General features: G+C 33.0%; 2 protein-coding genes across 3 annotated transcripts; both read left to right on the forward strand.

Moving 5' to 3' along the window:
* The first annotated feature begins 5,261 nt into the window (after positions 1-5,261).
* On the forward strand, positions 5,262-15,937 carry LOC107020339 (zinc finger protein BRUTUS-like). Of its 2 annotated transcripts, XM_027916917.1 has the most exons (15): positions 5,456-5,603; positions 5,679-5,688; positions 7,671-7,880; positions 10,264-10,458; positions 10,535-10,890; positions 11,017-11,242; positions 11,419-11,587; positions 11,681-12,880; positions 13,022-13,193; positions 13,286-13,504; positions 13,576-13,713; positions 13,993-14,227; positions 14,339-14,398; positions 15,256-15,327; positions 15,414-15,937. In XM_027916917.1, exons 1-15 carry the CDS (start codon positions 5,590-5,592, stop codon positions 15,543-15,545), a joined length of 3,408 nt encoding a protein of 1,135 aa, XP_027772718.1. In that variant the 5' UTR covers positions 5,456-5,589; the 3' UTR covers positions 15,546-15,937. The 2 variants fall into 2 exon arrangements, with proteins under 2 accessions (XP_015076143.1, XP_027772718.1); XM_015220657.2 differs by lacking the exon at positions 5,679-5,688 and having other exon boundaries at positions 5,262-5,603.
* Positions 15,938-17,083: 1,146 nt separating this feature from the next.
* Positions 17,084-24,165, forward strand: LOC107018650 (chaperone protein dnaJ 15-like). Its single transcript, XM_015219187.2, has 12 exons — positions 17,084-17,219; positions 17,456-17,646; positions 18,744-18,867; positions 20,894-20,976; positions 21,059-21,170; positions 21,254-21,358; positions 21,466-21,516; positions 22,855-22,944; positions 23,028-23,136; positions 23,250-23,398; positions 23,481-23,534; positions 23,701-24,165. The coding sequence occupies exons 2-12, from the start codon at positions 17,519-17,521 to the stop codon at positions 23,935-23,937; spliced, it is 1,242 nt and encodes a 413-aa protein (XP_015074673.1). The 5' UTR covers positions 17,084-17,219; positions 17,456-17,518; the 3' UTR covers positions 23,938-24,165.
* Positions 24,166-26,716: the final 2,551 nt, after the last annotated feature.

Genomic DNA, 26,716 nt, shown 5'->3' on the forward strand with positions numbered 1-26,716 from the left:
TATATATACATATATATATATATATATATATATATCATTCTCTCAGATATAAGTATCCGTTTAAATTATGATCATATTTTTAATTATACAACTTTTTTTAAAAGAATGTTTTATTCAATCAAAATTTTGTAGCACTAATAATATACTATTAGATGGTGTTGCTTTCACTTTAATTAACACATTTTAGTTATATGCACAAATATTATAGTTAATATAATTTAATCAGATAGAATGCGACTTTATTTTTTAAGTTATTTATAACATGTTTATTATGAAATTTTACTTTTTCTTATTAATTAATTTAATAAATCAACTAGTTAATTAATTAACACTATTAAAACATCACTATCCTTAATTGTTAACAAACTTTGTTGTCATGTATTATTTAGATAGAATGTAGTGATGTTGTGACATTTATAATTCCTTTTTTTTTAGTCCGGAGCATAAAGGGTATAAAATATTTATAAATATTTTAAAATAGTATATAAAATTTTATATTAATTAAAACGGTAAAATCGCTAGAACAACAGAGCTTTCTTCCGCCAGAAAAAGCAAATCGCTGCTACTGCAGCAATTTTGCAAAATGTGATTTTTTTTTCAAAAAAAAATATTTTTCAAGAGCAATTTTCATTTTAAAAAAAAAATTCAAGAAAATCGACGGCCCACATCTTCATTTGAACTTTTTTATTTTTTTTTAAAATGAAAATCGCTGCCTAATTTTTTTTTAAAAAAAAAATCACATTTTGCAAAATCGCTGCTATTACAGCGATTTTGCTTTTTCCGGCGGAGGAAATCGTTATTGTTCCAGCGATTTTACCGTTTTGGTTAATATAAAATTTTATATACTGTTTTGAAATCTTTGTTAATATTTTATGCCCTTTAGGCTTCGGACTCCATTTTTTTTTTTAGCAATTCACAAATAAATTGAAAAAGAATGCAATGACTGATTAAAGTATTGAAAATCGTGGGTGCTTTTAATTTTTAAGAATAAAACCTAACATTCATCCTAATTAAAAATATGAACTATAATATAGTACTTTATTTAACCGTCTTAATCAAATCTTGACTCTAATTAACCATATCTATGACGTGCAATTAGATAAAATTAAATAAGGTTTTGGGGGGGGGGGTGCCCTTTAAGTTGATTTTATTCAACAATTTAACAAGTGAATAATATTCTAAAATAATTATAAATAAATTTATCTCATAGGTATATATTATTGAAGTAGTGCTTAATTTATGTTGAAAATTATCTATTAAAGATTAATTTCTGCTGAAAATATATGATTCGTAGCTTAATATTTTAACTTCGCGTAATAAAAATTTTAGCATCGTCACTTTGATTACCTAAAATTACTTGATATAGATGTATATTATTGTTGTTCCATAATATCAACTAGTGTAGGTGTACTAGAGGGAGTTAATTATTTCAACTTAACTATAATATTAAGATTAATTAAAAAATAATTACTACTAATATTTTTTTAGATTTTAGATAAATTGTAGTGTTAGTGTGACATGTACCATCCATTTTATTAGTAATTTATTTACAAATTATATTTAATTAAAGTACCTATCCCACTGCTGCTTTTGACTCAAAAGCCTAATACTCTTTTCCCCCTAATACTATGGACTTAAATTTAATTAGCTCATGTCTTAATCAAATATTATGCCGCTAATAAGTGTTTCAAGTTTGGTTATACAATCACACATCGTTATATTGATTATATTTGTCTGAAAAAGTCATTATTGAATCTCTTTATATTTAATTATATATGTTTATTTGAAATATTCATGACTGTTACAGTGTGATGTTATGTATAATATGTATAATTACAATAAGAGAAAATTGTATATAATAGCAAATTAATAAATTAAATTAATTGTTATAACCATCCTTTGATTTAATTGTGTCCTGTAGCAAACTGTTTGTCAGTCACCTCTCTCCCTTAAACTCTCGCTCGCCACTCTCCTCTCTCGCTCGCTACCTCTCGCTTTTTTACAAATACAAGTGTGCAAAATCTGTTTCTATTTGTATAAAGTGAGAGGAAATTGTATAAATACATATATTTTTGTTTCCCTCTCTTCCATCTCCCAGATCTCGCTCGCCTCTCTCGCTTATACAAACAGAAATAAAATGTATAAATTGCTTTTCTGTTTGTATAAAGCGAGAGAAAATTGTATATACACATGCAAATACATATAATTTCGTTCTATACACTTATGATTATACAATAAAAATACTCTCATGCCCAGTTTCTTTTGCCTTTCTCTCTTTCTTGTTTTATACAAATTCAAATTGTATATAATTTCTCTCTTTCTCGTTTTATATAATTCGATTCAATTATTCCCTGCTCAAGTCTCTTTTGCCTTTCTCTCTTTCTCATTTTATACAAATTCAAATTGTATATAATTGTTCTATACACTTATAATTATACAATTCTTTTTATACACTTCGTTTTATACAAATTCTCTGCCCAAGTCTCTTTCTCTTTCTCGTTTTATACAATTCGCTTTGATTGTATATGTATAGCGAGTTATACATTTATATGTTTGCTACGGAGTGCAATTATGCAAACTTTGATATAGCATGCAAATATGAATATTATGTTTGCTATATGTGAATTTTGCGCTAATAATAATGATATGTGGCCGTGTATAAAATGAATATACGTAACTAGTTCAACTGTAATATGACACATTCACAATCAAATAATAATGTAATTAACATTCTTTTTTTCAACAAGCATTATATTTGTAAAAACGTATAGCCTCTTACAAAAATACAAATTTTTTTTACGTATAATAAACTTTTGTGATTCGATTCTTTTCCGAATCCCATACATAACAAGAGCTTTATTGTAGAGCATCCAACTGTCATTTTAACTAGCATCATGTGTAGTCTCTTCTCAACTAGGACTAGAAATTCATCAATAATTATAACTTAAAAGATATAATTTTAACATAATTATTGTCTAAACAAGAACAACTCAAATCTAATATCAAATAAAACTTTAATCATCAACTTAATAATTCAATTCAAGGGGGGAACTCATGATCAATAATTGTAACTTGATATAATATAAGATAATTTAGTATCGAACAAATTTATACTAAAGATTTAATAATTCAATTCCAGGGAAATCCACCCATAATTCTAAAGCTGATCATACTCTATAATATATGCGAATTATTTTTCCAAGCAATAACAACTCAAATATAACAAAATTTTAATATTTTACAAAATTAAGTTGACATTACATTTTTTTCTTTCAATTTCATCCTTATTTTAAAAAATTAAAACAAAGATTTTAATAATCAAAGAAATCATTAAAGAGCTAGCAACTTTTTTTAAAATTTTTTTTAAATCATAGTTACAGTGGAATGGTAAGTACTTTTTCATCCTTCACCAGACTTCTCAGGTTTGACTCGTCAAAGTTACATTCGTTAGGAAGTGATTTTAATTTACCCCTAATGAGTAATGTGAAACTTTCTAATCTAAATTTAAATTTAGTCAGACTTCGATAAAAATATCGAAAGTCTAATAAAAAAACCTAAAAAAGTTGGTTAGGTTGTTAAAGTTGAATAAATTCCTCAACAATTTAAAAGTAGGGTTGGTTGACGGGGCAATAAACTTGTGACGACACGAATGCTTCACATGCCATCTAATTTTTGGCACGGCTTTTCCCTTTTCCTGTGTGTGTTTAGCGTATTGATGAATTTTCGTTACGAGTTTGAGTCGCGAAAATTATATTTATATAGTAATAATTAAACGAAAAAGTAGATGAACTTATTCATTATTTCCGAGTTTTGAAAATTGTGAATTGGTCATGAAAAGATAGTTTCACATAAATTTTATTTATCGATTTTTAAAAAACTCTGATGGTCTGAATTGAACTGTAGTTTCGTAAGACGTTTAATAATTTGTTTGATTAATACTTTCATATAAATTAATTAAATTTCATGGACGTTTGTTTTTGACTGATTAATATTTAATAGTATTTGGACTAGAATTAACTATTTTTGACTGATTTCTCAAATGGTTATTGTCCTTTTTTATTTTCTTCGATTTATTTTATTTGTCATTTTTTTTCACGACTTTAAAAAAGATATTAAATAAAAAAGTATTTGTAGTAATTTATTATTATTTATTCTTACACCTCAATTTAATATTTTATTTTTAATTGGAAAAACTCAGTAACTTTAATTGGTCAGATACAATAACAAAGTCAAAATTTGCACTAAAAGAAAAAAAAGAAAAGGAAAACTTACGTAAATGTACTATGATAAAAAATATTTATCATTATAGTAATATTATTTTTTTTGCTTGATCACTTTTAATTAATTTATAATACAAGTTTAATACATATTACAAAAAACAATTTATTATTCACATATAATACAAGTTTTAATGATAGATATACATTTATCACACATTTTAATACACTTATAATACAATCTGACAATGTTTTACCAAACAAACATAATATATTTCAAAAACAATCATAATTCATATATATTGCATACATAATTCACTTTTAATACATATTACAGATTTATCACAGTATTGCTATAAATGGTAATAAACAAAAAAATATCGCTAAAATCAGTAATTATTTTTTTTAAATGTATTAATTCATGTAATTTTTCAAAAAAAAAAAACACATAAACAAACTAAAAAGAATTTTAATATTCACTAATATACATAAAAGATTTTTTTTTTGGGAACCCACGGATAATCCAAATCGCACTGGCCAAGCTTTATGCGACAGATTCAACGCAAAAGACATCGAAGCGGAATCGATCCCTGGTCATCCGAACCAACTGGGTCATATAATTTCTACCATATATAAATAATATAACTAATCCTATGTCGTTCCGAATTAGGTACATGAACTTTTACTTTACTGGTAATAAGCACGACGATTAAAATGGACTCGGAGTAACGTGTGAGCCTAATCAAATTAGGCACGTGCCCCACCTTTCCCCACCACCAGCTCATCCACCACATCATTATGCTGACGTGTACCATATTGCCACGTGGCCAACTATATATTGCATCCTCTTTATCCGCCCGATTTAACCCCACCACCGGAAAATAAAACAAACCTATACATACAGAAACAGTCACCTATAGATATAGAGAGAGAAAACAAACAAAATGGTGAAAAATACATGATAGAATTACAGATTGTGGGAATCTGAATCTGAAAATCATAATCGGAGAAAAGAGGATTTTCCGGTAGTATAAATAGGTACAGATGGCGACGCCATTAACGACTACAGGAGGAGGAGGAATACAAGGAGTAGGCGGTGGTGGTGGAGGAGGAGGAGGAGGAGGAGGAGGAGTAGCGGTAATGTCAGGTACACACGTGGAACAATCTGGAACGTTGAGTAGTAGTAGTAGAGCGGTGGGAGTTAAAGGTTCATCGCCTATAAGGATTTTTCTTTTCTTTCATAAAGCTATAAGGAAGGAACTGGATGGGTTACATCGATCTGCTATGGCGTTTGCGACGAATCAGGATACTGAGATTAAGCCTTTTATGGAACGGTGTTACTTTTTGAGGTCGATTTATAAACATCACTGCAATGCTGAAGATGAGGTTTGTTTGAAGTAGTTTTTTTTAGCTTAGTTGTAGCGTAATTTTTTGAAATGATTTGAGGAAATTTGTGTGCAGGAGGATTCTGGTGAATAATTTTGAGCAGCTTAGCAAATATATACTCATAAAAGGATTGGAATTTAAGTTTTTTAATATTTTGTGTCTCCTGCTCTGGAAATGTTATGTGGTTATGTTTATTGAACTGGAATGATTTTACTTGCATATGTGAAATTTATGATTTCTTGAATGATTTGATGTGATTTCATTTACGAAATATGAGTAAATAGAAAGAAATGTAGAATTTGTAACAATAAGATTGGTGCAATATGATGAGACGTGTAGTTATTGTATCTTTAGTTAGGGTTTGGTGCAAATTTCTCTTCTTGAGTTCTTTTCTGGGGATTTTAGTTGATCCTCTTTGGTTGGTTGTGGTCTATTCTGAGGTGGTGGGAGGACGGATAAGACTTGAGCTTTCTGTAGCTCAAGTGTTCAATTTTTATTTTTTGATTGTTTGCTCAAGGTGTTCAATTTATTTCATGATTTTTTTTCGAGCTATGAGCACTTTTGATTGCTGCTAGTGCCAGTATTGGTTGAAATGGAAATGAGATACCTAATGTCAAATGTGAAGTTGACAATGAATAGATCTTTATGAAATGTTTTTGCTTCATGCCTTCTTTGTTGGGGTGAAACAATATAGTGTATCAGTTCACCTGGTTGCATTATTATTTTTCTGCATAGTCACTATAACTTGAATCATTTAACAAAGCTGTCTCTTTTCTGGCAACTGATTCTCAATTTTGAATGTCTGAGGCTACTTACTGTTGTGAGCAGATGTACACAGAATCGAGTTAGAATTTGAATTTTTAGTTTCTCCTTCTCTTGAAACTATTTTGATTTTTATCGCTTTTTGAACTGGAGAAGTTGTTACTTGACAAAATCGAATTTAGTTTCATGCCTTTTTGGTTTATTTTAAAATTGAGAATCAGTAAACGACAAAAGGATAGTTAATGGTTTGACAAAGTGTAGCAAAATTTGGACTTGTGTTGTCGATTAAACAAATGGGACTGGTAATTTTTGCATCTTAGTTTGACTTTAAATTTTCTTGTCTTGTTGGAAATTTGTTCTAATCCCTCTTGGTTACTTGTGTGAAGAGAGGTGGTGGGAAAGAGGGCTGGTTTCAGAATTTGTTTGTAGTTCGAGCAATGTTTTTTGGATTGAACTTTTCTTTATTTATTTTTTGGAAGAATCAAGAAAGTGTTTTATCTCGAGTTATAAAGAATTTGGTTTGCCTTTTGTCTTCTACTAGTTTTAGGATTGGGTGTTATGAGAAAAGAAAGAAGAGAAAAGAAAAGAAAAGAGAGGGGCGTATTTCATAAGTGAAGTTGAGAAAAAAAAGATATTAGGTCTGTTCTTTGGCACAATTCATTAATGTGCTCCATTCCCTCTTTAGTTTGAGCAATGTAGTTTTATCGGATATATCTCTTGCTGGTTTCATTATTATGTAATACAAGAGAAATTTCTTATAAGCTTTCTGTAATTTTGCTACTCACTCCTGGTTTCTGTCTCCATGCACTATTGCTCATCGTTGCTCTCACCAATTTAGGCGCGTCATGTTGTTGTAATCTAATAGGTATCAATGTATCCGTAGATCCTCATTACATAAAGAAGACAACATATTTTACTTTGGTGCTTGAACCAACTATGTTTTCATTGCCCCACCACCACCACCAAAAACCCTTGAAATATTACCTTTTTGCTTCACAAGAGATAGAAAAACATTCCCACATTTTACGACTTAAATTAACTTCAGGGAAATTGTGTGTACATAAGGGTTCATTTCTTTGTTTCGCGTCGAAATATGCCATGGTTTGATCTAGTGGACTTGAGCCTTCCCTTTGCAATCCCAGTAATAGGAATGTAATTTTATAATTTTTTCCTCCATGATATGCTTCTCCTTCTTGATAGATAAATATTTCATAAATTACAGAGCACAATGGCTAGTTCATACAAAAAGAGCAAACTTGATATTCTGCTTTGAACATCATTAGCATATCATTGTGTGAATGGCAGGTTATCTTTCCAGCACTTGATATTCGTGTGAAGAATGTAGCACGGACTTACTCCCTTGAGCATGAAGGAGAAGGTGTGCTTTTTGATCACCTGTTTGCATTACTTGACTCGGATACGCAAAGTGAAGAAAGCTACCGCAGAGAATTGGCTTCCTGTACAGGAGCTCTTCAAACATCTATTAGCCAACACATGTCTAAGGAAGAAGAGCAGGTATCCTTGCGAATTTACCTTGCTCTTAGTTTTGGCTTGAGGGACATGTGATATGCCTTGTTTTCTATAAAATTAATTTTTTTATTGACGTGAAAAAGGAAAATCCCCTTGCTGTAGATTGTATGGATATCATTATCTCTTGATATGATTCATGTATGTTACTCAATTTGTTTCACTTTATATGAGCTAGTTACTATTTGGGAGTCAAAGGATGCTTTCTTTGATTATGATCTTTTCAAATACTCTTAAATATAATGAATTGTTAATTATTATGATTTATAGTAATTTATTTTGTAGTTTCTAAATATTGAAATTTTATCAAAAAAGAAAGAGAAGGAAATTATCATACAAATTCTTAAAAAGGAAGATCCTCTTAATTACATAATTTTAAAATGGAAGTCGTGAATCAAATTTTTCTAAGATTTATTATATTAATTAGTTAGAGTGACCCTCATACTTCAAATTATGTCACATAAAGTGGAACAGCAGGAGTATTCTCTTTCTGATTACTGGGAACCTCAAAGGGGCAATGGTTAACAGTTCAAAACTCAGTGGATAATGGGCCCACACCTTTACCCTCTCTATTTAAGTACCAGGTTGTCAGATTCAACCCCGGTGATGTGTGCCTAACCCATACTTTACGTGTTGCGCTCTTATTACCAGACGACAGAAGTCTTGGGAGGCAGATTATTGTGTATATATTACCCATTTAGTTAGATATGGAGATTTTGTGGTTCTTTTCCATTATAAGTAAAAGAAGAAAGATTTGAACTCTTGACTAAAGAGCGCACAAAAGTCATCCACTCGCTACCTCCTCCAATGTGGATTATTTATTTGAGCTTTGGTTGTTTTAAGAATTAATTTGTCTAGAACTCCTTATATATAAAGAGGATCTTCTTGTACTTCTGTGAAGTGTTGGAATTTGATTTTGGTGCAACTTCCATTCTCCCTGTGGTGCTACATGTCTACATTCATATCAGAGCCGTCTCATTTCTTGCTCGTTGTACTACATCACCTCACATACATCATGTCTATAAAATTAGAGTCTTACATAAGCACTACTGCTGATTAGTATGTCAACGTGCTAAAAAATGAAGAGAAGCACGAACAATTTACTAATTTATTACTAGGGAGTTTTCTACTCTTTCAAACTCACCACAGAGGGAGTGGTGAGATGGATGAGATCCCTCTATCCTTAATGAGAAGTTCGACTTCAAGCCCTAGGAATGGAGGAACCTGTGGTAACGAGCACATCACCCTTTAATGGACCCTATGCAGCATGAATCTTAGAATGTGGTTTTTAGTCCCTTTATCCCTTTTGAATCATTCATAATGTGGATACATTATTTCAATGTTCTCTCTGGTTCAATCAGAGAAGACAATATCCAAAAAATTTGTATTTGAAATGTTAACGCAAAAATGAGGACGATATAACAACACCAACTGAGCCTCAATCCCGAACAAGTTGTTGTTGGCTATATGATTCACTTCTCTATTTAAGCTCTCAACTATGCCATCATCATGCTAAATAAAGTAAAAGTAACTATCATAAATCATAATATTTAGAAGTACTCTAACAAGACAAACCTATTCACAGCTAGTAGATTTTACCAGGCCCTTTCTTTTGGTCTGCATTGATTTCAAGAATTTTTAGGTCTTTTGATACAAAAATGAGTAGGATATTTCTCTATATTAATTTCATTCTCAAGTAAAAATATATTTCTGTACATTAATCCTGACAAGTTAATGCGATCCTCGTCTCCTAATTGGGTAGTGGGGCTGGTTCTTTGCCTGAGGTTCATTTAGTTAAGTTCAGTGTTATCAAAGCCGCACTTAAGCCCTGAAGCGAGACTCAAATTGTGTTGAGCGCTTTGCCTCGCTTTATGTGCGCTTCAGTGTCCTCATCAAGGTTCTAAAGCAAACGTTTCCTTGCCAATGAGCTTTGTATGAAGAAGTGACACTAAATAATTGATATTTCACTTATCATAATTTTTTTCAATTTCTTTGGTCATATATTTGACATTCATTTTATAATTATTAGTCTTGGACTAAACATATATATTTGTATTCTTTTCTTCCTTTGCGCCTTTTTTCATTAAAGCCCACGCTTTATTTGCGCTTTGCGCTAAAAGCCCTCATGGTGCTTAGAGCTTATTTGCGCGTTTCACCTTTGATAACACTGGTTAAGTTAAAACTTTGCTGTATGAAATTTTCCCTTATTATTTATTTTCTTGATGACTGACCCTTATTTTGTGACGATTTTTCATTTTTTTTTATTGTTAAAATTATTGACTAGTGTTCTTTTATTTTCTTCTTCTTCTTCTTCTTCTTCTTCATTATTATTATTTACGTTGCTATCTGTTGTTATTGTGCCATTTTGAAGGTCCTCCCCTTGCTCATGGAGAAGTTTTCATTCGAGGAGCAGGCATCACTGGTGTGGCAATTTCTGTGCAGCATCCCTGTGAATATGATGGCCGAATTTCTGCCTTGGCTTTCATCTTCTATATCTGCTGATGAGTGCAAAGATATGCATAAATGCTTGCACAAAGTAATTCCAGACGAGGATCTTCTTCAAGAGGTGAGTTAGCTTGCTTATAGGTGTTAAAGATCTTTGTTAAGTATGGCAAAGCTGATAAAATTCATCTTGCATGAAGATTATGTTTACCTGGATGGATGGCAAAAAGTTAACAAACAAACGCAAGGCTTGTGAAGAGAGTACAACACACAATAATTCAGATTCTGTTGTTAGAGGCTTAATTGGTCAGGCAGAGAATGTTCCTTGTCCTTGTGAATCTTCTAGCAGGGAATTTCTTGTCTCAAATTTGAATCTTAAAGAATCCACTCTGAATCGCCCGGTTGATGAGATACTGCATTGGCACAAGGCTATTAGAAAGGAGTTGAATGACATAACAGAAGCAGCTAGGGAAATAAAGTTGCGTGGAGATTTTTCTGATTTATCTGCCTTCAACCAGAGGCTCCAGTTTATTGCTGAAGTTTGTATCTTTCATAGGTATGCAGCATCGCTATTATGCATATCTATTTGAAGTTTTGGCTTAAATAATTTTGACGGACTAATATAAACTGCTATGGTGCTTGAATCTGGATCATTCAAACTATTTTCATACTTTGACTGCAGTATTGCCGAGGACAAAGTTATATTTCCTGCAGTAGATGCAGAAATATCATTTGCCCAGGAGCATGCGGAAGAAGAAAACGAGTTTGACAAATTTAGATGCTTGATAGAAAGCGTTCAGAGTGCTGGATCCAACTCAACTTCTGTAGAATTTTATTCAGAACTGTGCTCACAAGCTGATCATATAATGGAGACAGTGGAAAGACACTTCTGTAATGAGGAGGCTCAGGTGAGTAATATCAGAATCAGAAATATTCTGCAAGTTCAATGTTTCGATCTTTATATAAAACAACATACCCGATGAAATTCCACAAGTATATACCCCCCTGTAAAAAAATAGTTATTTCTCGGAAGTGATGAAAGTAGGTAATTGATCTTGATTATTTAGATTCTATGTGATCCCAGGTTCTTCCACTCGCACGAAAACATTTTAGCGCCAAAAGGCAGCGGGAACTCCTTTACCAGAGCTTGTGTGTTATGCCACTTAGACTCATAGAATGCGTCTTACCATGGTTGGTAGGTTCATTAAGTGAGGAGGAAGCAAGGTCTTTTCTTCAGAACATGCATCTGGCAGGTAAAGTCTAATTTCTACTGCTTGATACTTTCATTTAATTAAAACTTGGCTTCTGTGTTGACAATGATAGAAAGTATGCCTTATCTAATGCAGCACCAGCATCAGACACTGCTTTGGTCACACTTTTCTCTGGTTGGGCATGCAAAGGTCGTCCAGATGACATTTGTTTATCTTCAAATGTAACCGGTTGCTGTCCTGCTAAAATTTTAGCTGGGAATCAAGAGAACTTAGGTAAATGTTGCGGTACATGCACTTCTTCAAGAATTGCCAAATGTAGCAGTAGCTCAAATGGTGAGCAGAGTAATGGTGAAAGGCCAACCAAGCGTGTAAACTTAATGTCAGAGGATAAATGCTATCGTCATGAACCTTCAGGAGGTGGAAAATTTCGGAAAGGATCCACTGGTAATCAGTCTTGTTGTGTTCCTGCATTAGGTGTTGTGAATTCCCTTGCTGCAGCAAAATCATCGCGCACTTTTACTCCAAGCGCTCCTTCTCTGAACTCCTGTCTTTTCAACTGGAATACCAGCTTGACCAATGCTGGATATGCAACACGTCCGATCGATAACATTTTTCAATTTCACAAGGCAATCAGAAAGGATTTGGAATTTCTGGATGTTGAATCTGGAAAACTGACTGATTGTGATGAGACTTTCCTCAGGAAGTTTTGTGGTCGTTTTCGTCTCCTACGGGGCTTGTATAAAGCTCACAGTAATGCAGAGGATGATATAGTATTTCCAGCTTTGGAATCAAAAGAGACGCTTCATAATGTTAGCCATTCTTACACCTTGGACCACAAACAGGAAGAAAAGCTATTCGAGGATATATCATCTGCACTTGATGAGCTTTCTCAGCTCCGTGAAAACTTGAATGGTGGGAGTTCAGTTAAAGGTCCGTGTAGAAACTCTGGTGCTTGTGACTTACATGAATATTCAAGAAAATACAATGAGCTGGCAACTAAAGTTCAAGCCATGTGCAAATCGATAAAAGTAACCCTGGATCAACATGTTATACGGGAGGAAGTTGAGCTATGGCCGCTATTTGACCGGCATTTTAGCATTGAAGAACAAGACAAACTAGTTGGTAGGATAATAGGTACAACTGGGGCAGAGGTACTTCAGTCAATGTTGCCCTGGGTAACCACTGCTCTCACTCAGGATGAACAAAATAAAATGATGGAGACATGGAAGCAAGCAACCAAAAACACTATGTTCAGTGAATGGCTCAATGAATGGTGGGAAGGAACTCCAGATGAAACTTCCCAGGCATCAAGCTCAGAGGACATTGTATCACGAGGTTGTCACCATGCTTTTATTAGTTTAATTCATGCTGTTGTGTTGTTCTATAGGCTATTTACCTTAAGACAAGGCTATTAGTGGATCTAAACTGAGAATTTTCCTGATATTCATTTTAGCCTCTAAAATTATGCCTTTTCAGGATGTGAGTTTCCTGAATCACTAGAACAAAGTGATTCAACTTTTAAACCTGGATGGAAGGACATATTCCGGATGAATCAAAATGAGCTAGAGTCAGAAATAAGGAAGGTCTCCCGAGACTCTTCGCTTGATCCTAGAAGAAAAGCATATCTTATTCAAAATCTCATGACCAGGTTTGTTTTCAATAAATCCATCTTTTGAAACCTTTGTGATTGCTACATCATTGTCATTATTCCACATAACCTATTGAGCATCTGTTGTTCAGTCGCTGGATAGCTGCTCAGCAGGAGTCTGAAGCAAGATCTGTTGAAACTTCAAATGGTCAAGATCAAATAGGATGTTCACCTTCATTCCGTGATACAGATAAGCAAGTGTTCGGATGTGAGCATTATAAAAGAAACTGCAAGCTCCGAGCAGCTTGCTGTGGTAAACTATATCCATGCAGATTCTGTCATGACAAAGTCAGTGATCATTCTATGGATAGGTAAATTTCTGGATGCATTTCTGTTTCTAATCAAACTCCATTGCATGTCTAATTTTTCTAGTAATTCGCAGGAAGGCAACAACTGAAATGATGTGTATGAACTGCCTCAAAGTACAACCAGTTGGACCTACTTGCACGACTCCATCCTGTAATGGCCTTTCAATGGCAAAATATTACTGCAGCAGCTGTAAATTTTTTGATGATGAAAGGTGATACTACAATGACACTACTTGTTTCATGTTGATGAAGTAGATTGAATCACACAAGTCAATTACCTAGAACATAAAGCCCTCATTTAATAAAAAATTGTCTGTCGATTTCCTTGAGCAAATCACATGAAAATCTATTTCAATACCTAATTCCTTTAGTCAAGGATGAAATCCTTGGGTCTCTACTATTTCTGCTGCTTTTACGTGTTGCAAGATGAAATTATACCCCTAATAGATCTTTCATCTTGATTACTACGTTCTATTCGTTTCCTACTTCAGGACAGTATATCATTGCCCGTTTTGCAATTTATGCCGGCTGGGGCAAGGACTAGGTGTTGACTTCTTTCATTGCATGACCTGCAATTGCTGCCTCGGAATGAGACTTGTGGACCACAAATGCAGGGAGAAAGGTCTTGAAACCAACTGTCCAATATGTTGTGATTTTTTATTCACATCAAGTGAAACTGTCAGGGGTCTGCCCTGTGGGCATTTTATGCATTCAGCATGCTTTCAGGTCTGTTCACTTTTCTCTGCTAGGCTATTTTCATGTCTTTGTTGTCAGAAAGGATTATGTTTGTTATTAGAAATTTAATTTGAATTAAAAGCAATCTCTTTATTTCCTCAGGCATATGCTTGCACACATTACATCTGTCCCATTTGCAGCAAGTCTATGGGAGATATGTCGGTAAGGAATGTTCTTCCTTCTTTAAACAAACCTTTTTGCCGAGTAGTTAAAGTTTTAAATAATAGAATATATATATATATATATATATATATATATATATATATAATATACTGTTTAATTTTCCTTTTTTGGAGTAAGGAGGAATATTCTGGTTGCATTGGTGGTTGGTTTTATTTCTCAAAGGGCTATAGCTGTATTACCTCTATGGTATGGTCAAACACTAACTTGATGTGTTTGTGATAAAACTTATTTTTGATTTAAATATTTCCTTAGAAAAAGAAACTGCATCAAGCCTACGAAATGGGGCAGATGAATGTGGGAATGTGCGTGTGTTTGTCAAGTAACTTTATTTGTTCTTTGCATAAACAGGAGTGCTTGTCTGTTTTGTGAATTCTTGTATTACTCCTCACATTTTGTACTCAATTATAAGCCTTGCCTGATCCACAAAGAGTCGTATCTATTCAAAAGAGAAGAAGAGAGGAGTATCTTTTATTTGGAAAAAATCAATTTTTCCACAGAAGCATGTAACATCATACTATTATTAACCTTATTTATGAACGTTATCTACGATGCCCTTGGATATTGGTATGGCGTTTTATTTAATGAAAATTCTGGTAGTATTAGGAAAGAAATTGAACGTTCTCTTTGATCCTATTGTTTAAAGAAAATCATATTGTCTTCTCACTTGTGGATACTCACAGCATGTAGCCCTATATATTTCTTATTTTGAGACCTTTAATCTTTATGTATCCTTTTCTTCCCGTTCTATTATATTTGTGCTCAGATAACTGACTTCAACTTTCGTTTTAAAAGTTTGTGCTCAGATAAATGACCTCACCGTTCGTTCTCTCTTTTAGGTGTACTTCGGGATGCTTGATGCTTTGATGGCTTCAGAGGTACTACCAGAAGAGTTTAGGAACCGCTGCCAAGTACGAAATCTTTCTAACAACTCTTATGCTTATTGATATTATTTCTAAAGCTTTTTTTCTCAAATTTTTACTTGAAATTTCCCCAGGATATATTGTGTAACGACTGTGGTAAGAGAGGAACTGCACCATTCCATTGGCTATATCACAAGTGTGGATCTTGTGGATCCTACAATACCAGAGTGATAAAGGTGGAAACAAGTCCTAATTGCTCAAGCTAATGAGACCTGTTCGATTACCAACGGACAGAGCAAGAGGCGCGGGAAAGGGAGGGGTGAGTGGTGGGTGGAAGGTGGAAGGTTTCATCCTGATCTTCACATCACTCGTATCGTACGTTTCTTTTATGTACATATATATATAATAGATGTCGGAACCCAGGATTACATACTTCTTCTATACATCGCATTGTTAAGTGCGAGCTCGATACATAGGTTTGTAAAATACATGAGCAATAACGGTCGCCAAAATTTTGTTGTTGTTATACACCAAATATGCTGTTTAGCCAAATTATTGTGTGCTAAAGTTTTCATCTACTTTAGCTGTTGTTTCAATTTTAATCCAGATGTATAATGATACTACTAATAATAATTTGTTCTCTGTTGTACCCTGCCCATATAGAAAATACTCATTCCTTTAATTAAAGATGGTATCTTAATTTTTGCATTTTGTAATTAATAATTGTGGCATCAATCATTATGCTTTGTCGGTATTCTTTCATTCTTAATTAAAGACTTTAAGTTCATTCTATGGTGATAATTTTTAATGAGATTTTCTTTTCGAACGTGAGTCTTTTCGTTAAGAGCATTAGTTTCATCATTGTGCCATGATTCATGTTATTAAATTCTCTTCTTTTGCTAGAAAGAAAAACGAGGAAAGAATAAATCTAGATACCGATTCTCTATCAATGATAAATGATATAAAAATCATGACTAAACTAAAGACAAAGATAGCAACTTGCATATCAAGGGCTGACATGTTTTATGATAGGATGATTCGAGATTTGGATATTTTAAAATTTTACAAATTTCGTTGGGAGCATTGTTTTCAAAAATTTGTTATGTAATACATAAATTTAAATCTAATCAAATTATAATATAAATTTTTGATGAAAAATAGCAAAAAAGAAAGAGAGGGACAACTTGCAAATTAAGGAATCAATATTCAACATGATACAATCAACTAAATCAGCTCCCATGTTCAATATGACAATATGAATACAGAAAGAGATGACATTATTATTATATATACTATAAATAAAATATTTGAAGATCATTTACTTCACGTCTTTCAGCCGTTTTGATACGTTGTATATTTTAACTTGACACAAAATTTATAAAATAAAATATATTTCTTTTGAAAGTTATGTTTGTAAAAGTATCATTAATATTTTACGGTAAAATATAGAAATGTACATTATACTTTTAGAACAACAACAAACTAATCCTAGTTTACTTCTCCGATATTCAAATATAAATTTCAGCGATTCAAAATCTATATTAATAAAATCGAGAAATGGAGAGTCCACCAGTAATGTTACTACCTTCGTCATTGAGACCTCGACGAGACCTTATTATAAGTTGTCAAAACAAACATAATACATCTATCCAAATAATATCGAAGAAAGACTATACATGTCAAAAAAAGAAAAACATATTAAAAAACAAAAATCAAGCTTTCATTTTTTTGGGGACAAGATTGCCCCTATAAAATACAATTTGAATAACAAAAGCTTAGCTATATTTCCTTAACCTCACATATACATATTTGTACTTTCACAATTTATAACTTCTCATAATAAAATTTCAAAATTGAATTATTATTATTTTCAAAATCAGAAAAAGCAAATCAAAAAAGCTCCAGCTGAAAGAAAAAAAATTTGTTCATTCTTTTTCTGGGTAAATTTCTCTTAAACCCTAGCTATTTTAATTCAATTTTGAGTATAATTTCATAGATTTTGATTCCTGTTATTAGATCTCTCTGTTATTTGATGTTATACTTGTTGAAAAAAAATTGATATTTATCCCAGAAACGCAAAGGGGTGATTCAATTTTATGAATTTTGTGTTAAAAACTGATTAATTCATCTCGAATTTTAAATGGGTTTGTGTTAAAATCTTGTCTTTTGGCTGTAGATTTTGGGAAATCAAGGTTTTTTTTTTGTGTTCTATTGATTTTTGCGGTGGAAAAAGGGTGTAATGAGTGGTTCAAAATTGGAGGGGCCATCGGCTCCGGTGGTAAGACGAGACCCGTATGAAGTGTTGGCTGTGACGAGGGATTCGTCGGATCAGGAGATTAAGACTGCTTATAGAAAGCTTGCTCTCAAGTAAGTGATTTCTAATATAATTTTTTTTTTGACAAAGAAAAGTGATTTCTAATATATATTTGTTAATTTTAGTTTATAGTTAGTTTTTGCTATAATGGTGTTTAAATGTGGTATTGGAATGAATAGACATGAATAAAGCAGAATATGTGTAGCAAGTTTATGCAGCTGACAGAAGTAGTTGGAATTTAAGGCGTTTTTACTTCGACTAATTACACGGATACATGTCACATCCCACCAGCAAATAGGGACTAAGGCACAGCCGTACCTTGGGTGCTTTAATGGTGTTATTGAATGAGGGTATAACTGAGGTGTAAGTGTATCTAGTAAACCTAAATAGAAATTTAGTGAGGATGGTGAAATGCGTAAACATTTCTGCTGGTATTTTTTTTGGAGCTTGTTGTTACCACGCGGAGGTATTTAATTACGGTAGTAAGACAAAAATTATTGGAATTTATGGTCAATAATTAATTAGGTTATGTGATGATTGCCACATATTGTCATTTGAAGAAATAAAATATAGATGGAAGAGACTTGCTTTTACATATATATACCATTGTTATCAAAAGCAGAAAGTGCAAAAAAGCTCTTAAGGTTCGGTGGGACTTTAAGCTCAAATATAGTTTGGACTTTTTTGGGAAAAGGCGCAAATGGAGAAAACATCCAAATATATATATATATATATATCCAAGACTAATAATTATAAGCATGAAGAACAAGTTAATATGAACAAAAGAAATTGATTGTTTTTACGATAAAGTGAAATATCAATGGTTTAACGTCGCCTCGTCAGGAAATTCTCATTTACAAGGGAAAGCATGTCTTAGAGCTTTGATGACGACATTAAAGCGCACATTAAGCGAGTCGAATCACTAAATGCATTTTGAGCCTCGCTTTTGGGCTTAAGCGAGCCTTGGATAACATTGATACATACGTATGATGCATCTGATGGAGAAAAATAATGGTGATGGGAAGTGAAATCCGGTTATTGAGGAAAAAGTGGCTGAAATTTTTCGGGCTGTGGATTTGGGATTTGGGGAACTTTTTGATTTGATACTTGCTCTTGTGGATGAATAATGGAATGCATAAATTATTGGCAGGTATCATCCTGACAAGAATGCTAACAATCCTGAAGCTTCAGAACATTTCAAGGAGGTTGCATACTCATATAGCATTCTATCTGATCCAGAGAAAAGGAGGCAATATGATATGGCTGGCTTTGAGGTACTCACCCCCTGCCACTGTAAAAGACATATTTTTTTCAGACATGGTTGTTCATCATGAGCAATGATGTATGATGCGAAAGACTTTTACTTATTTTGCTGTTTTAAAGACTGAAATCATGGAGAATATTTTGTTTGATTTATATATCCTTACATTTGCTTGTTATGTATCACGTTACATTTGAATGAGGTTACTGATTTAGCAGTAGAAAGAAAGTAGTTCATATATAGAACTCTTTATGTTTTTGATTTCAAGAAGGGTTATAGAAATAAGAGCTAGCTTAGGCCAATATTGCTTATATGATAGGTTGTAACTTTATGGCTTCAACCAAGCATATCTAGAAAGATTGAATACTAAGTGCTAACAATATAAACTTAACATATCGTAAGGGTTCAACAAAATGTGGATACTTGAAAGTTGCAGGATAGTGCTGCAGCAATCTAGATGTTAGAACACTCCTTTCATTCTTGAAGGTTCTGTCTTGTTGTATTTGTGGATATTAATAGGTGTAAAGCTGAAAAGTCATCCTATCAACTGCCATTTTCTGGACTCCTCACTTCTCCTGGAGATTTCTAGTCGAGTATTGTTTATAGGGTTCCCAAAATATATTAGAAACAGAAACATGTTACAATGCAACATGTACCTACAAAGGCAGTCTTTGTTTTCATGTTAGTAGCAAAAGGTGCTTCTATTGTATGTTACAAGATCTTCCTAATGCCAACATCTTTCAGTTCGAAGGTTATAGTTCGTCTAAGTGATGTCATTCATGTAACGAATATATAAAATTTTATGCTAGAAATAAGTGAGATTTAAGTACAAGGAAAGGATCTAGCTACTGGACATTGTCCCAATAGACCAGATATGCACATAAAAATGCATATTGGCCTAGCTAGGATAGAAATTATGATTGTCCAGCCATTTGGGGAGATGACTCTACTTGCCAACTTTAATTTGAATCTCTTTGGATGATGAGCTTGGTAATAGAATCTGGTAGTTGTCTTTGATGTTAGAAAATTCTGACATTCTTTTCTCTCCATTTATGATAAACAACAGCAGCCAACGTCATCCTATACTCTTTAGCCTTGAAAGACTTCTCCTTAATTCATCCTTGTACAGCCACACTAGTTCATCCCCCCAGGTCGTAGGAGCTCTTTTGATGTTCATCCATCTTTGCAATTTCCTCCAACTCTTAGCAGAAAAGTCACAGGTAATGAATAGATGTGATATATTTTCCTCAGTCAGTTCACACAGGGTGCAATTCTGGTCATCAAGTATCCCCGTATAAACAATCTGTCTTTGGTTGATAATCTTTTGTGAGCAGCCAGTTGCAGTATTAAAATCCATCTTGGTAGCCCTTAGTTCTTACATGTCAGCCTTCCCCAGTTTAGGTTCCACCCTTGCGGACCCCAACTGTCTGCCACTGCAACTTCAGGATTCAAATTCGAAACCGTCATGTCAATATGTCATTGCACGTGTACTTTAAGGAACCATGTCCTAACCAGTTTTCAATCCAGAAAGATGTATATCTTCCATTCCCTACTATAAGGTCAATCTTTGGAACCAAGAGAGGCCCAAAAACCTTGATGGACTTCTCCACACACTGAACCCATATAGTGTCGTTACTGCCCTTGAGACTCAATGTCCCCTAGACCATACTTTTCGCTGATGACCTCTTTCCATAGTGCTTGTTCTTCCTTACAAAATCTCCAAGTCCATTTCATGAGTAAGCTTTTGTTGTATAGTTTCAAAAATCTTATGCCTAGATATCTTGTTAAGTGTAAGATTTCTCCAATTAACAAAGTGAAAACATCTCCTTTTTGTTGCCTTGTATATGCTCTCATTCACTTTACTCAGAGTATCGATATCATTTAGTTATTTTTGTCTGGGTCAATAGGCATTTGTGTTGGAAGCCTGAGTTCCAATTCTGGCTTTCTTTGGCAAGTTAAAGCTGATAAAGCTTCTTGAATCTACTATGCTCAAGGAATGCCATTTCTGTATTCTTTTGACATTTTTCTTTAATTTTAAGGCTCTTGAAGCTGAAGGAATGGATATGGAAATTGATTTGTCCAACCTTGGAACTGTCAACACAATGTTTGCAGCATTGTTTAGGTTAGTCTTCCTCCCAAAAATTGTGTCTTTCTGGTGATTCTTTTGATTAGTTTTCGTAAATTTGTTTTTTTTTTCTGGATAGCAAGTTGGGTGTTCCTATCAAAACAACTATCTCTGCGAATGTTCTTGAAGAAGCTTTGAATGGAACTGTCACGGTCCGCCCTCTTCCAATTGGTACATCAGTCAGTGGAAAGGTATAATTTAATTGTCTCTTCAATTGACAGGATAAATTTATCAGCTGTGCCAGGGTTTTGACATCCATTGAGCTTTAATGCAGGTAGAAAAGCAAAATGCTCATTTTTTCGGTGTAACAATTAGTGACGAACAAGCAGAAGCAGGGATTGTAGTAAGAGCTACTTCAGCTGCCCAAAGCAAATTCAAGGTACATTTTATACATTTATGTGATAGGTACTTTCGTGCACTTCGTATTTTCATGCCTTTTTTTTTCTACTGTGGTGATACTAAAACTGAGTTTCATGAAATTTTCAGCTACTATATTTTGAACATGATGTGAGTGGGGGTTACGGCCTGGCCTTGCAGGTAATGCATTTTATAGTTTTTATTCTTCATTGTATGCTTACAGAGGATTCCTATAGCCAACCCTTTGTTATTCTTATCCTCAAAAAAACCCTTTGTTATTCTGTGCTTGAGATATTTCTTGCTTTAGATTTCTGTTGAACAACCTTGATGTTTGCTTAGAGTTATGTTAAATGGAATTGATGCTGAATTCTGAGTAATTTGATGTGGCTAGAGAACAATAAAGCAGTAATAGTGATTAGGGAACTATTGCCCTAGGGCTGGACATGTTTAATTACTAACAAATGAATTTAGTAGGCATGTTTTGCCTGATCTTACTTAATATTTTTTGCAGTCAAGACATTCGTAAAAGGGCTTTTCTATCATTTGTTAGAAAATTTGACAAAATTGTATAAGAAAATAGCATACCTCCAGTTTTGGTTAATAAATGGTATATGTTTAACCTTTTAAGAGAGTTCATGCATCATTCCAATATTGATTACATTTATAGATTCCCCATGTACACCCAATCTTATTAAGTTTCTGTTGTACACAGAGGATCCAAAGAAAGTTAGGATCCAAACAAAGTTTCCATACCTAGAATAGTCATCACATATCATCTTTGATTTGGCTATTCTTGTAGATGTATCATCATATTAAGTTGAAAATTATGGGCATAACCTTTGGCAACCAAGTGTCCTTTAGGTAGATCAATCCGACCACCTTACCAACTTTTATTGTTACACAGTAACAACCAACAGTAGAATTATCGAACGCAAAGGACAAAGCTTCGGAGCAAGGTGTAAGCCTGAACATATCCTCAATTAGTCTCCAAAAATAGAGGATATCTCCCCTAATCGGTGTTTGTGATAGCTTTAATTTGAAAGAAGTTTACCTATAGACTTGGGAATGTAAATGGAGAGCAAGGATGACACAAAGGTGTAATGATTCATAAGTGATTTCTCAAGAATGTGTAGATAGGATGATGACTAGGAGTAGAACAATAACTTTTCTAGTCGCTAGCGGAAGATTGTGTGGAAAGGAGGTAAATCCGACTTTAGCGTATCCAAATAGCTCGTCAGTGGTTACCAAGAAAAAGCTCGAAATAGTTGGGTAGGCTCGCCTGCTTTTGTTGGCTATCACTATGGGAAAAATCTGGTTTGCATCTTGCTATACATGTCTATCTTGAACCTTAAAGAGTGTATTTAGATGTTTCTTCTAGCTTGTAACTTCCAAGTTCCAGTCCTGTGTGTATCTTCTGTATTGATGAGCTTATAAACTGGATTTTAGATGAACCAATTATCCAAGCAATTTACTGATTAGTGTTTCTTATTAAAACTGATCCATTGTCACTATTTACAGGAAGATAGTGAAAAAGCAGGCAAGGTAACCTCCGCAGGGATGTATTTCTTGCACTTTCAAGTGTACAGAATGGATTCAACTGTAAATGCGGTATGTGGATTCATCTTAGTGGTTAAAATTCAATAGTATAGCGTGCAGTGTTATCAAAAGTGATAATACTTGTGATGATGTAGTTAGCAATGGCCAAAGATCCTGAAGCTGCTTTCTTTAAGAGGCTGGAGGGCCTTCAACCTTGTGAGGTCTCACAACTAAATGCTGGCACTCACATATTTGCTGTTTATGGTCTGAGCTGCTTTTATTTTGTTGAATATATGTTTTTTATATTTTTGAAAGATACTATCTGATTGCTACTGATTACGCAAACACTAAAGAAATGTTTGATTTAATTTCTGCAGGAGATAATTTTTTTAAGCCTGCTAGTTATACTATTGAGGCTCTGTGTGCCAAGACATACGAGGACACAACTCATAATCTCCAGGATATCGAGGCTCAAATATTGAGGAAGAGAAATGAGCTTCGACAGTTTGAAACAGAATATAGAAAGGTTTGTTTATCGACAATGTCTGTCATTCATTTGTTGTAACTCATGCATCCTCATTCCACTATTTTCCATGTGATGTTTCCAGGCATTAGCGCGGTTCCAGGAAGTGACCAATAGATATAGCCAGGAGAAGCAGTCTGTAAGTTTTTCTCTTACCTAAGTTTCATTGCACTGAGATGGGATGTCCGCTTTGGTTTACCTATCTATTTGTTTCTTAGTTATACTGATCTATATCCCGGGGGTTTGGAGGGCGGAGGAAATGAATATCTGTGAGTTACCCTCTGAGTGATGTTGTTTTTGTCAAGGTCGAAGAACTGCTCAAACAGAGAGACACCATACACTCTTCTTTCACCGTTACAAGGACAATTGCTACGTTAAGTGGCAGTGGGAGTGGCCATTTCAGTAACGGAAGTAGCAGTAAACCTTCTGGTGATGACTCAAAACCCGATAGCCCAGGGGACGATAGCAGTTCAGACTCCAAGGACAAATACGCGAAGAGAAAATGGTTCAACCTTAACCTCAAAGGATCCGAGAAGAAGTAATCAGACTGAAGAATTCTCCAAATGTACTATTTGTTCTATTTTCTTGGGCTTCCGAGACGTTCATTAATTTTTTTCGAAATATCATTTTTTGGGCACGTTGATATGTCTATTTTCTATCGATTGATCGAAGATATAGAAGGGTTTTTTTTTGTTCCTGTATTGTACGTATGATTCTTCTGCGGTGTATCATAATGTACTTAGTCAATGTATTTCATTATTTTCAGTCTAGATTCGATTATTCTATCGCACGAAAGTATAAGAACTCAACGGGATTCTCTTCTTTGTTGATCACTAGAAGAGGGAAGTGCTCTTCGAGTTCTTAAGAATCATAATATTTTTTTTCGATTTTGAAAAAAATAATGTGTAGTGTAAAATTTCATTTCTAATCAACTATCTTTAAAGTATCATAAAGAGATTATAATTCAAAAATAATATTAGGCCAATGTTTGGTTGGGACCATTTTATTCTTTTGAGAATTTTTATTTGCCGTCCTAACTAATTAAATAAAATAAACTCCGTTTAGATAAGGTTATATACAATTAATAAAATCCCTAAGCTCATTAATAATCAACCAAAATAAATAAAACAAAGTTCAAAATATTCATTATTATTAACCTATGTTCTAACTCTTTGTTTAGCCAAAGAATTTACAATTGTTTTGTTTGTGTATAGTAAATTAGTTGCCTAGGCCTTTTTAGTTCCTAGATATAATAATATTGTATCTCTCTTAGTGAAAGAGATGACAACAACAACATATTTAATATAATTCAAGTGGAGTTCAGGAGGCGTATAGTGTGTATGTAGTTTTATTCTTATCTTGTATAGATACATAAGTTATTTTCGATAAATCATTAACTCAAGAGAACAACACGTCGTATAGGTTATCGTATAACTCAAACTCTTTTTTTATTATTGTTCTTTTCTACTTTTTCTCAAGATGAGCTTGACTTGAATTCTTCTCATAGTACCAAATTAAAGTATCTTGTTGCCTATGCCAATTATTTTTTAAAAATGGTTGCATTCATTGAATTTGGACTAATATGGCACATCATGTGCCTCCAAATCAAACACTTAAAAAGTTGTTTGTTTATTATCAAATTAAAGCATATAGTTTGAAGTTAAGCATATGATCATGTTGCTAGAAAGTTTGTTAGCCTTGACAAAACTCCCACATGCCTAGAAGTGTATATGTCTTTTGTATCCATTTGCATATATTATTTTTTTTTATCTTTTCGGACCTATATAATATATTTCATCAGTATTAACTCATTTATATATGTCATAGTTCGAAGAATTATCTGAGTCATCAAGAAACATATTTACAAAAACAATCTCATCCCCGTCATTTCCAAACCTAAATAGTAGCATATGGGTGGATCATGCATGAATAATTCAGATCGAACCAGATTCTTCTTTATTCGATTCATGATTTCATAATAAAGTTTTAAAGATAGAGATACAAAAGATGTAATATCAAAAAGGGAAAAACAATGAAACATTAAAAGAGTAACAAAAAAGGCAAGAAAATAAATAAATAAATTGGTGGGATCTATATGGACACACACAAACACGTGGAGTGTTATAAGAATTTATAAAAAAAATAAATTAAATTAACAAGTTAGAGTTATTTATTAATTAGGAATACTTTAATGAGTATGATTAATTAATTTAATTGCTTAATTAAGTTCCAATACTTGTTGATTAATTAATTACTTAATTAAGTTCCAATACATGTGCAAAAGTCTCCCAACTATTTTTTTTTTAAAATTACATGTTGTGTTTATATAGTTCACGGGTCTTTCTATTATTGTTAAAAAAATTATTTATTTTTCGAATGAAGATTTTGATGGAATTGCCATTAACTATATTAAATTATAATTTATAGATAGGCTTCATGTTGTTTAGAGTATCAATTAATTATTATAGATTAATTAATAATTAGTTTGTGTCATCAATTATATATTTATAAATAGAAATAATTGTCACTTCACATGACTTAAAGCTAACTCCACCCAACCTATATGTTAAAAAAAAGAGTAGGTTTGTGTTCCTTAAATTAAATTGATGATTTTATTGATTGATTAAAAAAAAAATACGAAATTCGTCGTTAAATAGTTTGTATCTAACAAATTTTCTAGATAATCTGTTATTAAATAGTTCATAACTGATATGATATTTGATAATTTATCGTTACATTAAATTGACGATTTTTTATTGTCTAATGACAGAAGGTGTACGTCATTAATTAAATATGCTTCGAAAATATCCGGAAAAAAAGGACTAATATTACAACTTGAAACTTAATTCAATGGATTTGGATGTTATCTTTAATTAATCTTTTCTAAATCCTTCCAAATTAATGGTTGCTTAAGGGAAAAAAGATGATTAGAAAGTTAATTAATAGGCATCTTTGTTTAAACTTTTTTTGATTTGTTGATGGATCATGTCTGAAATAATATAATGTTTTAATTTTAATAACTTGTGTAATCACTTATTATTGGTTAATTTCCTTGATAAGCACCAAGTTGGTGGGGCATAATCAAGATTTGGGATATCTTAAAACGATAATAACATCATAATTTTTAATTATTAACAAGAAAAACATGATTAAGGTCTTGGTTTAATTAGTAATATATTGTGATGGTGCAAGCCACTAATTAACAATTACATGGAAAAGAAATTAACACTTTGTTTAAGGACAGTTGTTGATGATTCAACAAGGAATTTGACAAAGTTGATTGGACAAGAATTCTATAAATTTAAAGTACTTAGGCAAGGG

Source organism: Solanum pennellii, chromosome 5 (genome assembly GCF_001406875.1).
Source record: "Solanum pennellii chromosome 5, SPENNV200".
Classification (NCBI taxonomy): Eukaryota; Viridiplantae; Streptophyta; class Magnoliopsida; order Solanales; family Solanaceae; genus Solanum; species Solanum pennellii.

What these genes read in the sequence shown, in the direction of transcription:
- LOC107018650 (XM_015219187.2), top strand. Translation starts at nt 17,519, where the DNA reads ATGAGTGGTTCAAAATTGGAGGGGCCATCGGCTCCGGTGGTAAGACGA. An exon ending in GTACATCAGTCAGTGGAAAG is followed by an intron (nt 21,171 to 21,253) that starts GTATAATTTAAT and finishes GCTTTAATGCAG; the next exon opens with GTAGAAAAGCAAAATGCTCA. An exon ending in ATAGCCAGGAGAAGCAGTCT is followed by an intron (nt 23,535 to 23,700) that starts GTAAGTTTTTCT and finishes GTTTTTGTCAAG; the next exon opens with GTCGAAGAACTGCTCAAACA.
- LOC107020339 (XM_015220657.2), top strand. Translation starts at nt 5,262, where the DNA reads ATGGCGACGCCATTAACGACTACAGGAGGAGGAGGAATACAAGGAGTA. An exon ending in GAAGTTTGTATCTTTCATAG is followed by an intron (nt 10,891 to 11,016) that starts GTATGCAGCATC and finishes CTTTGACTGCAG; the next exon opens with TATTGCCGAGGACAAAGTTA. An exon ending in AAATTTTTTGATGATGAAAG is followed by an intron (nt 13,714 to 13,992) that starts GTGATACTACAA and finishes TTCCTACTTCAG; the next exon opens with GACAGTATATCATTGCCCGT.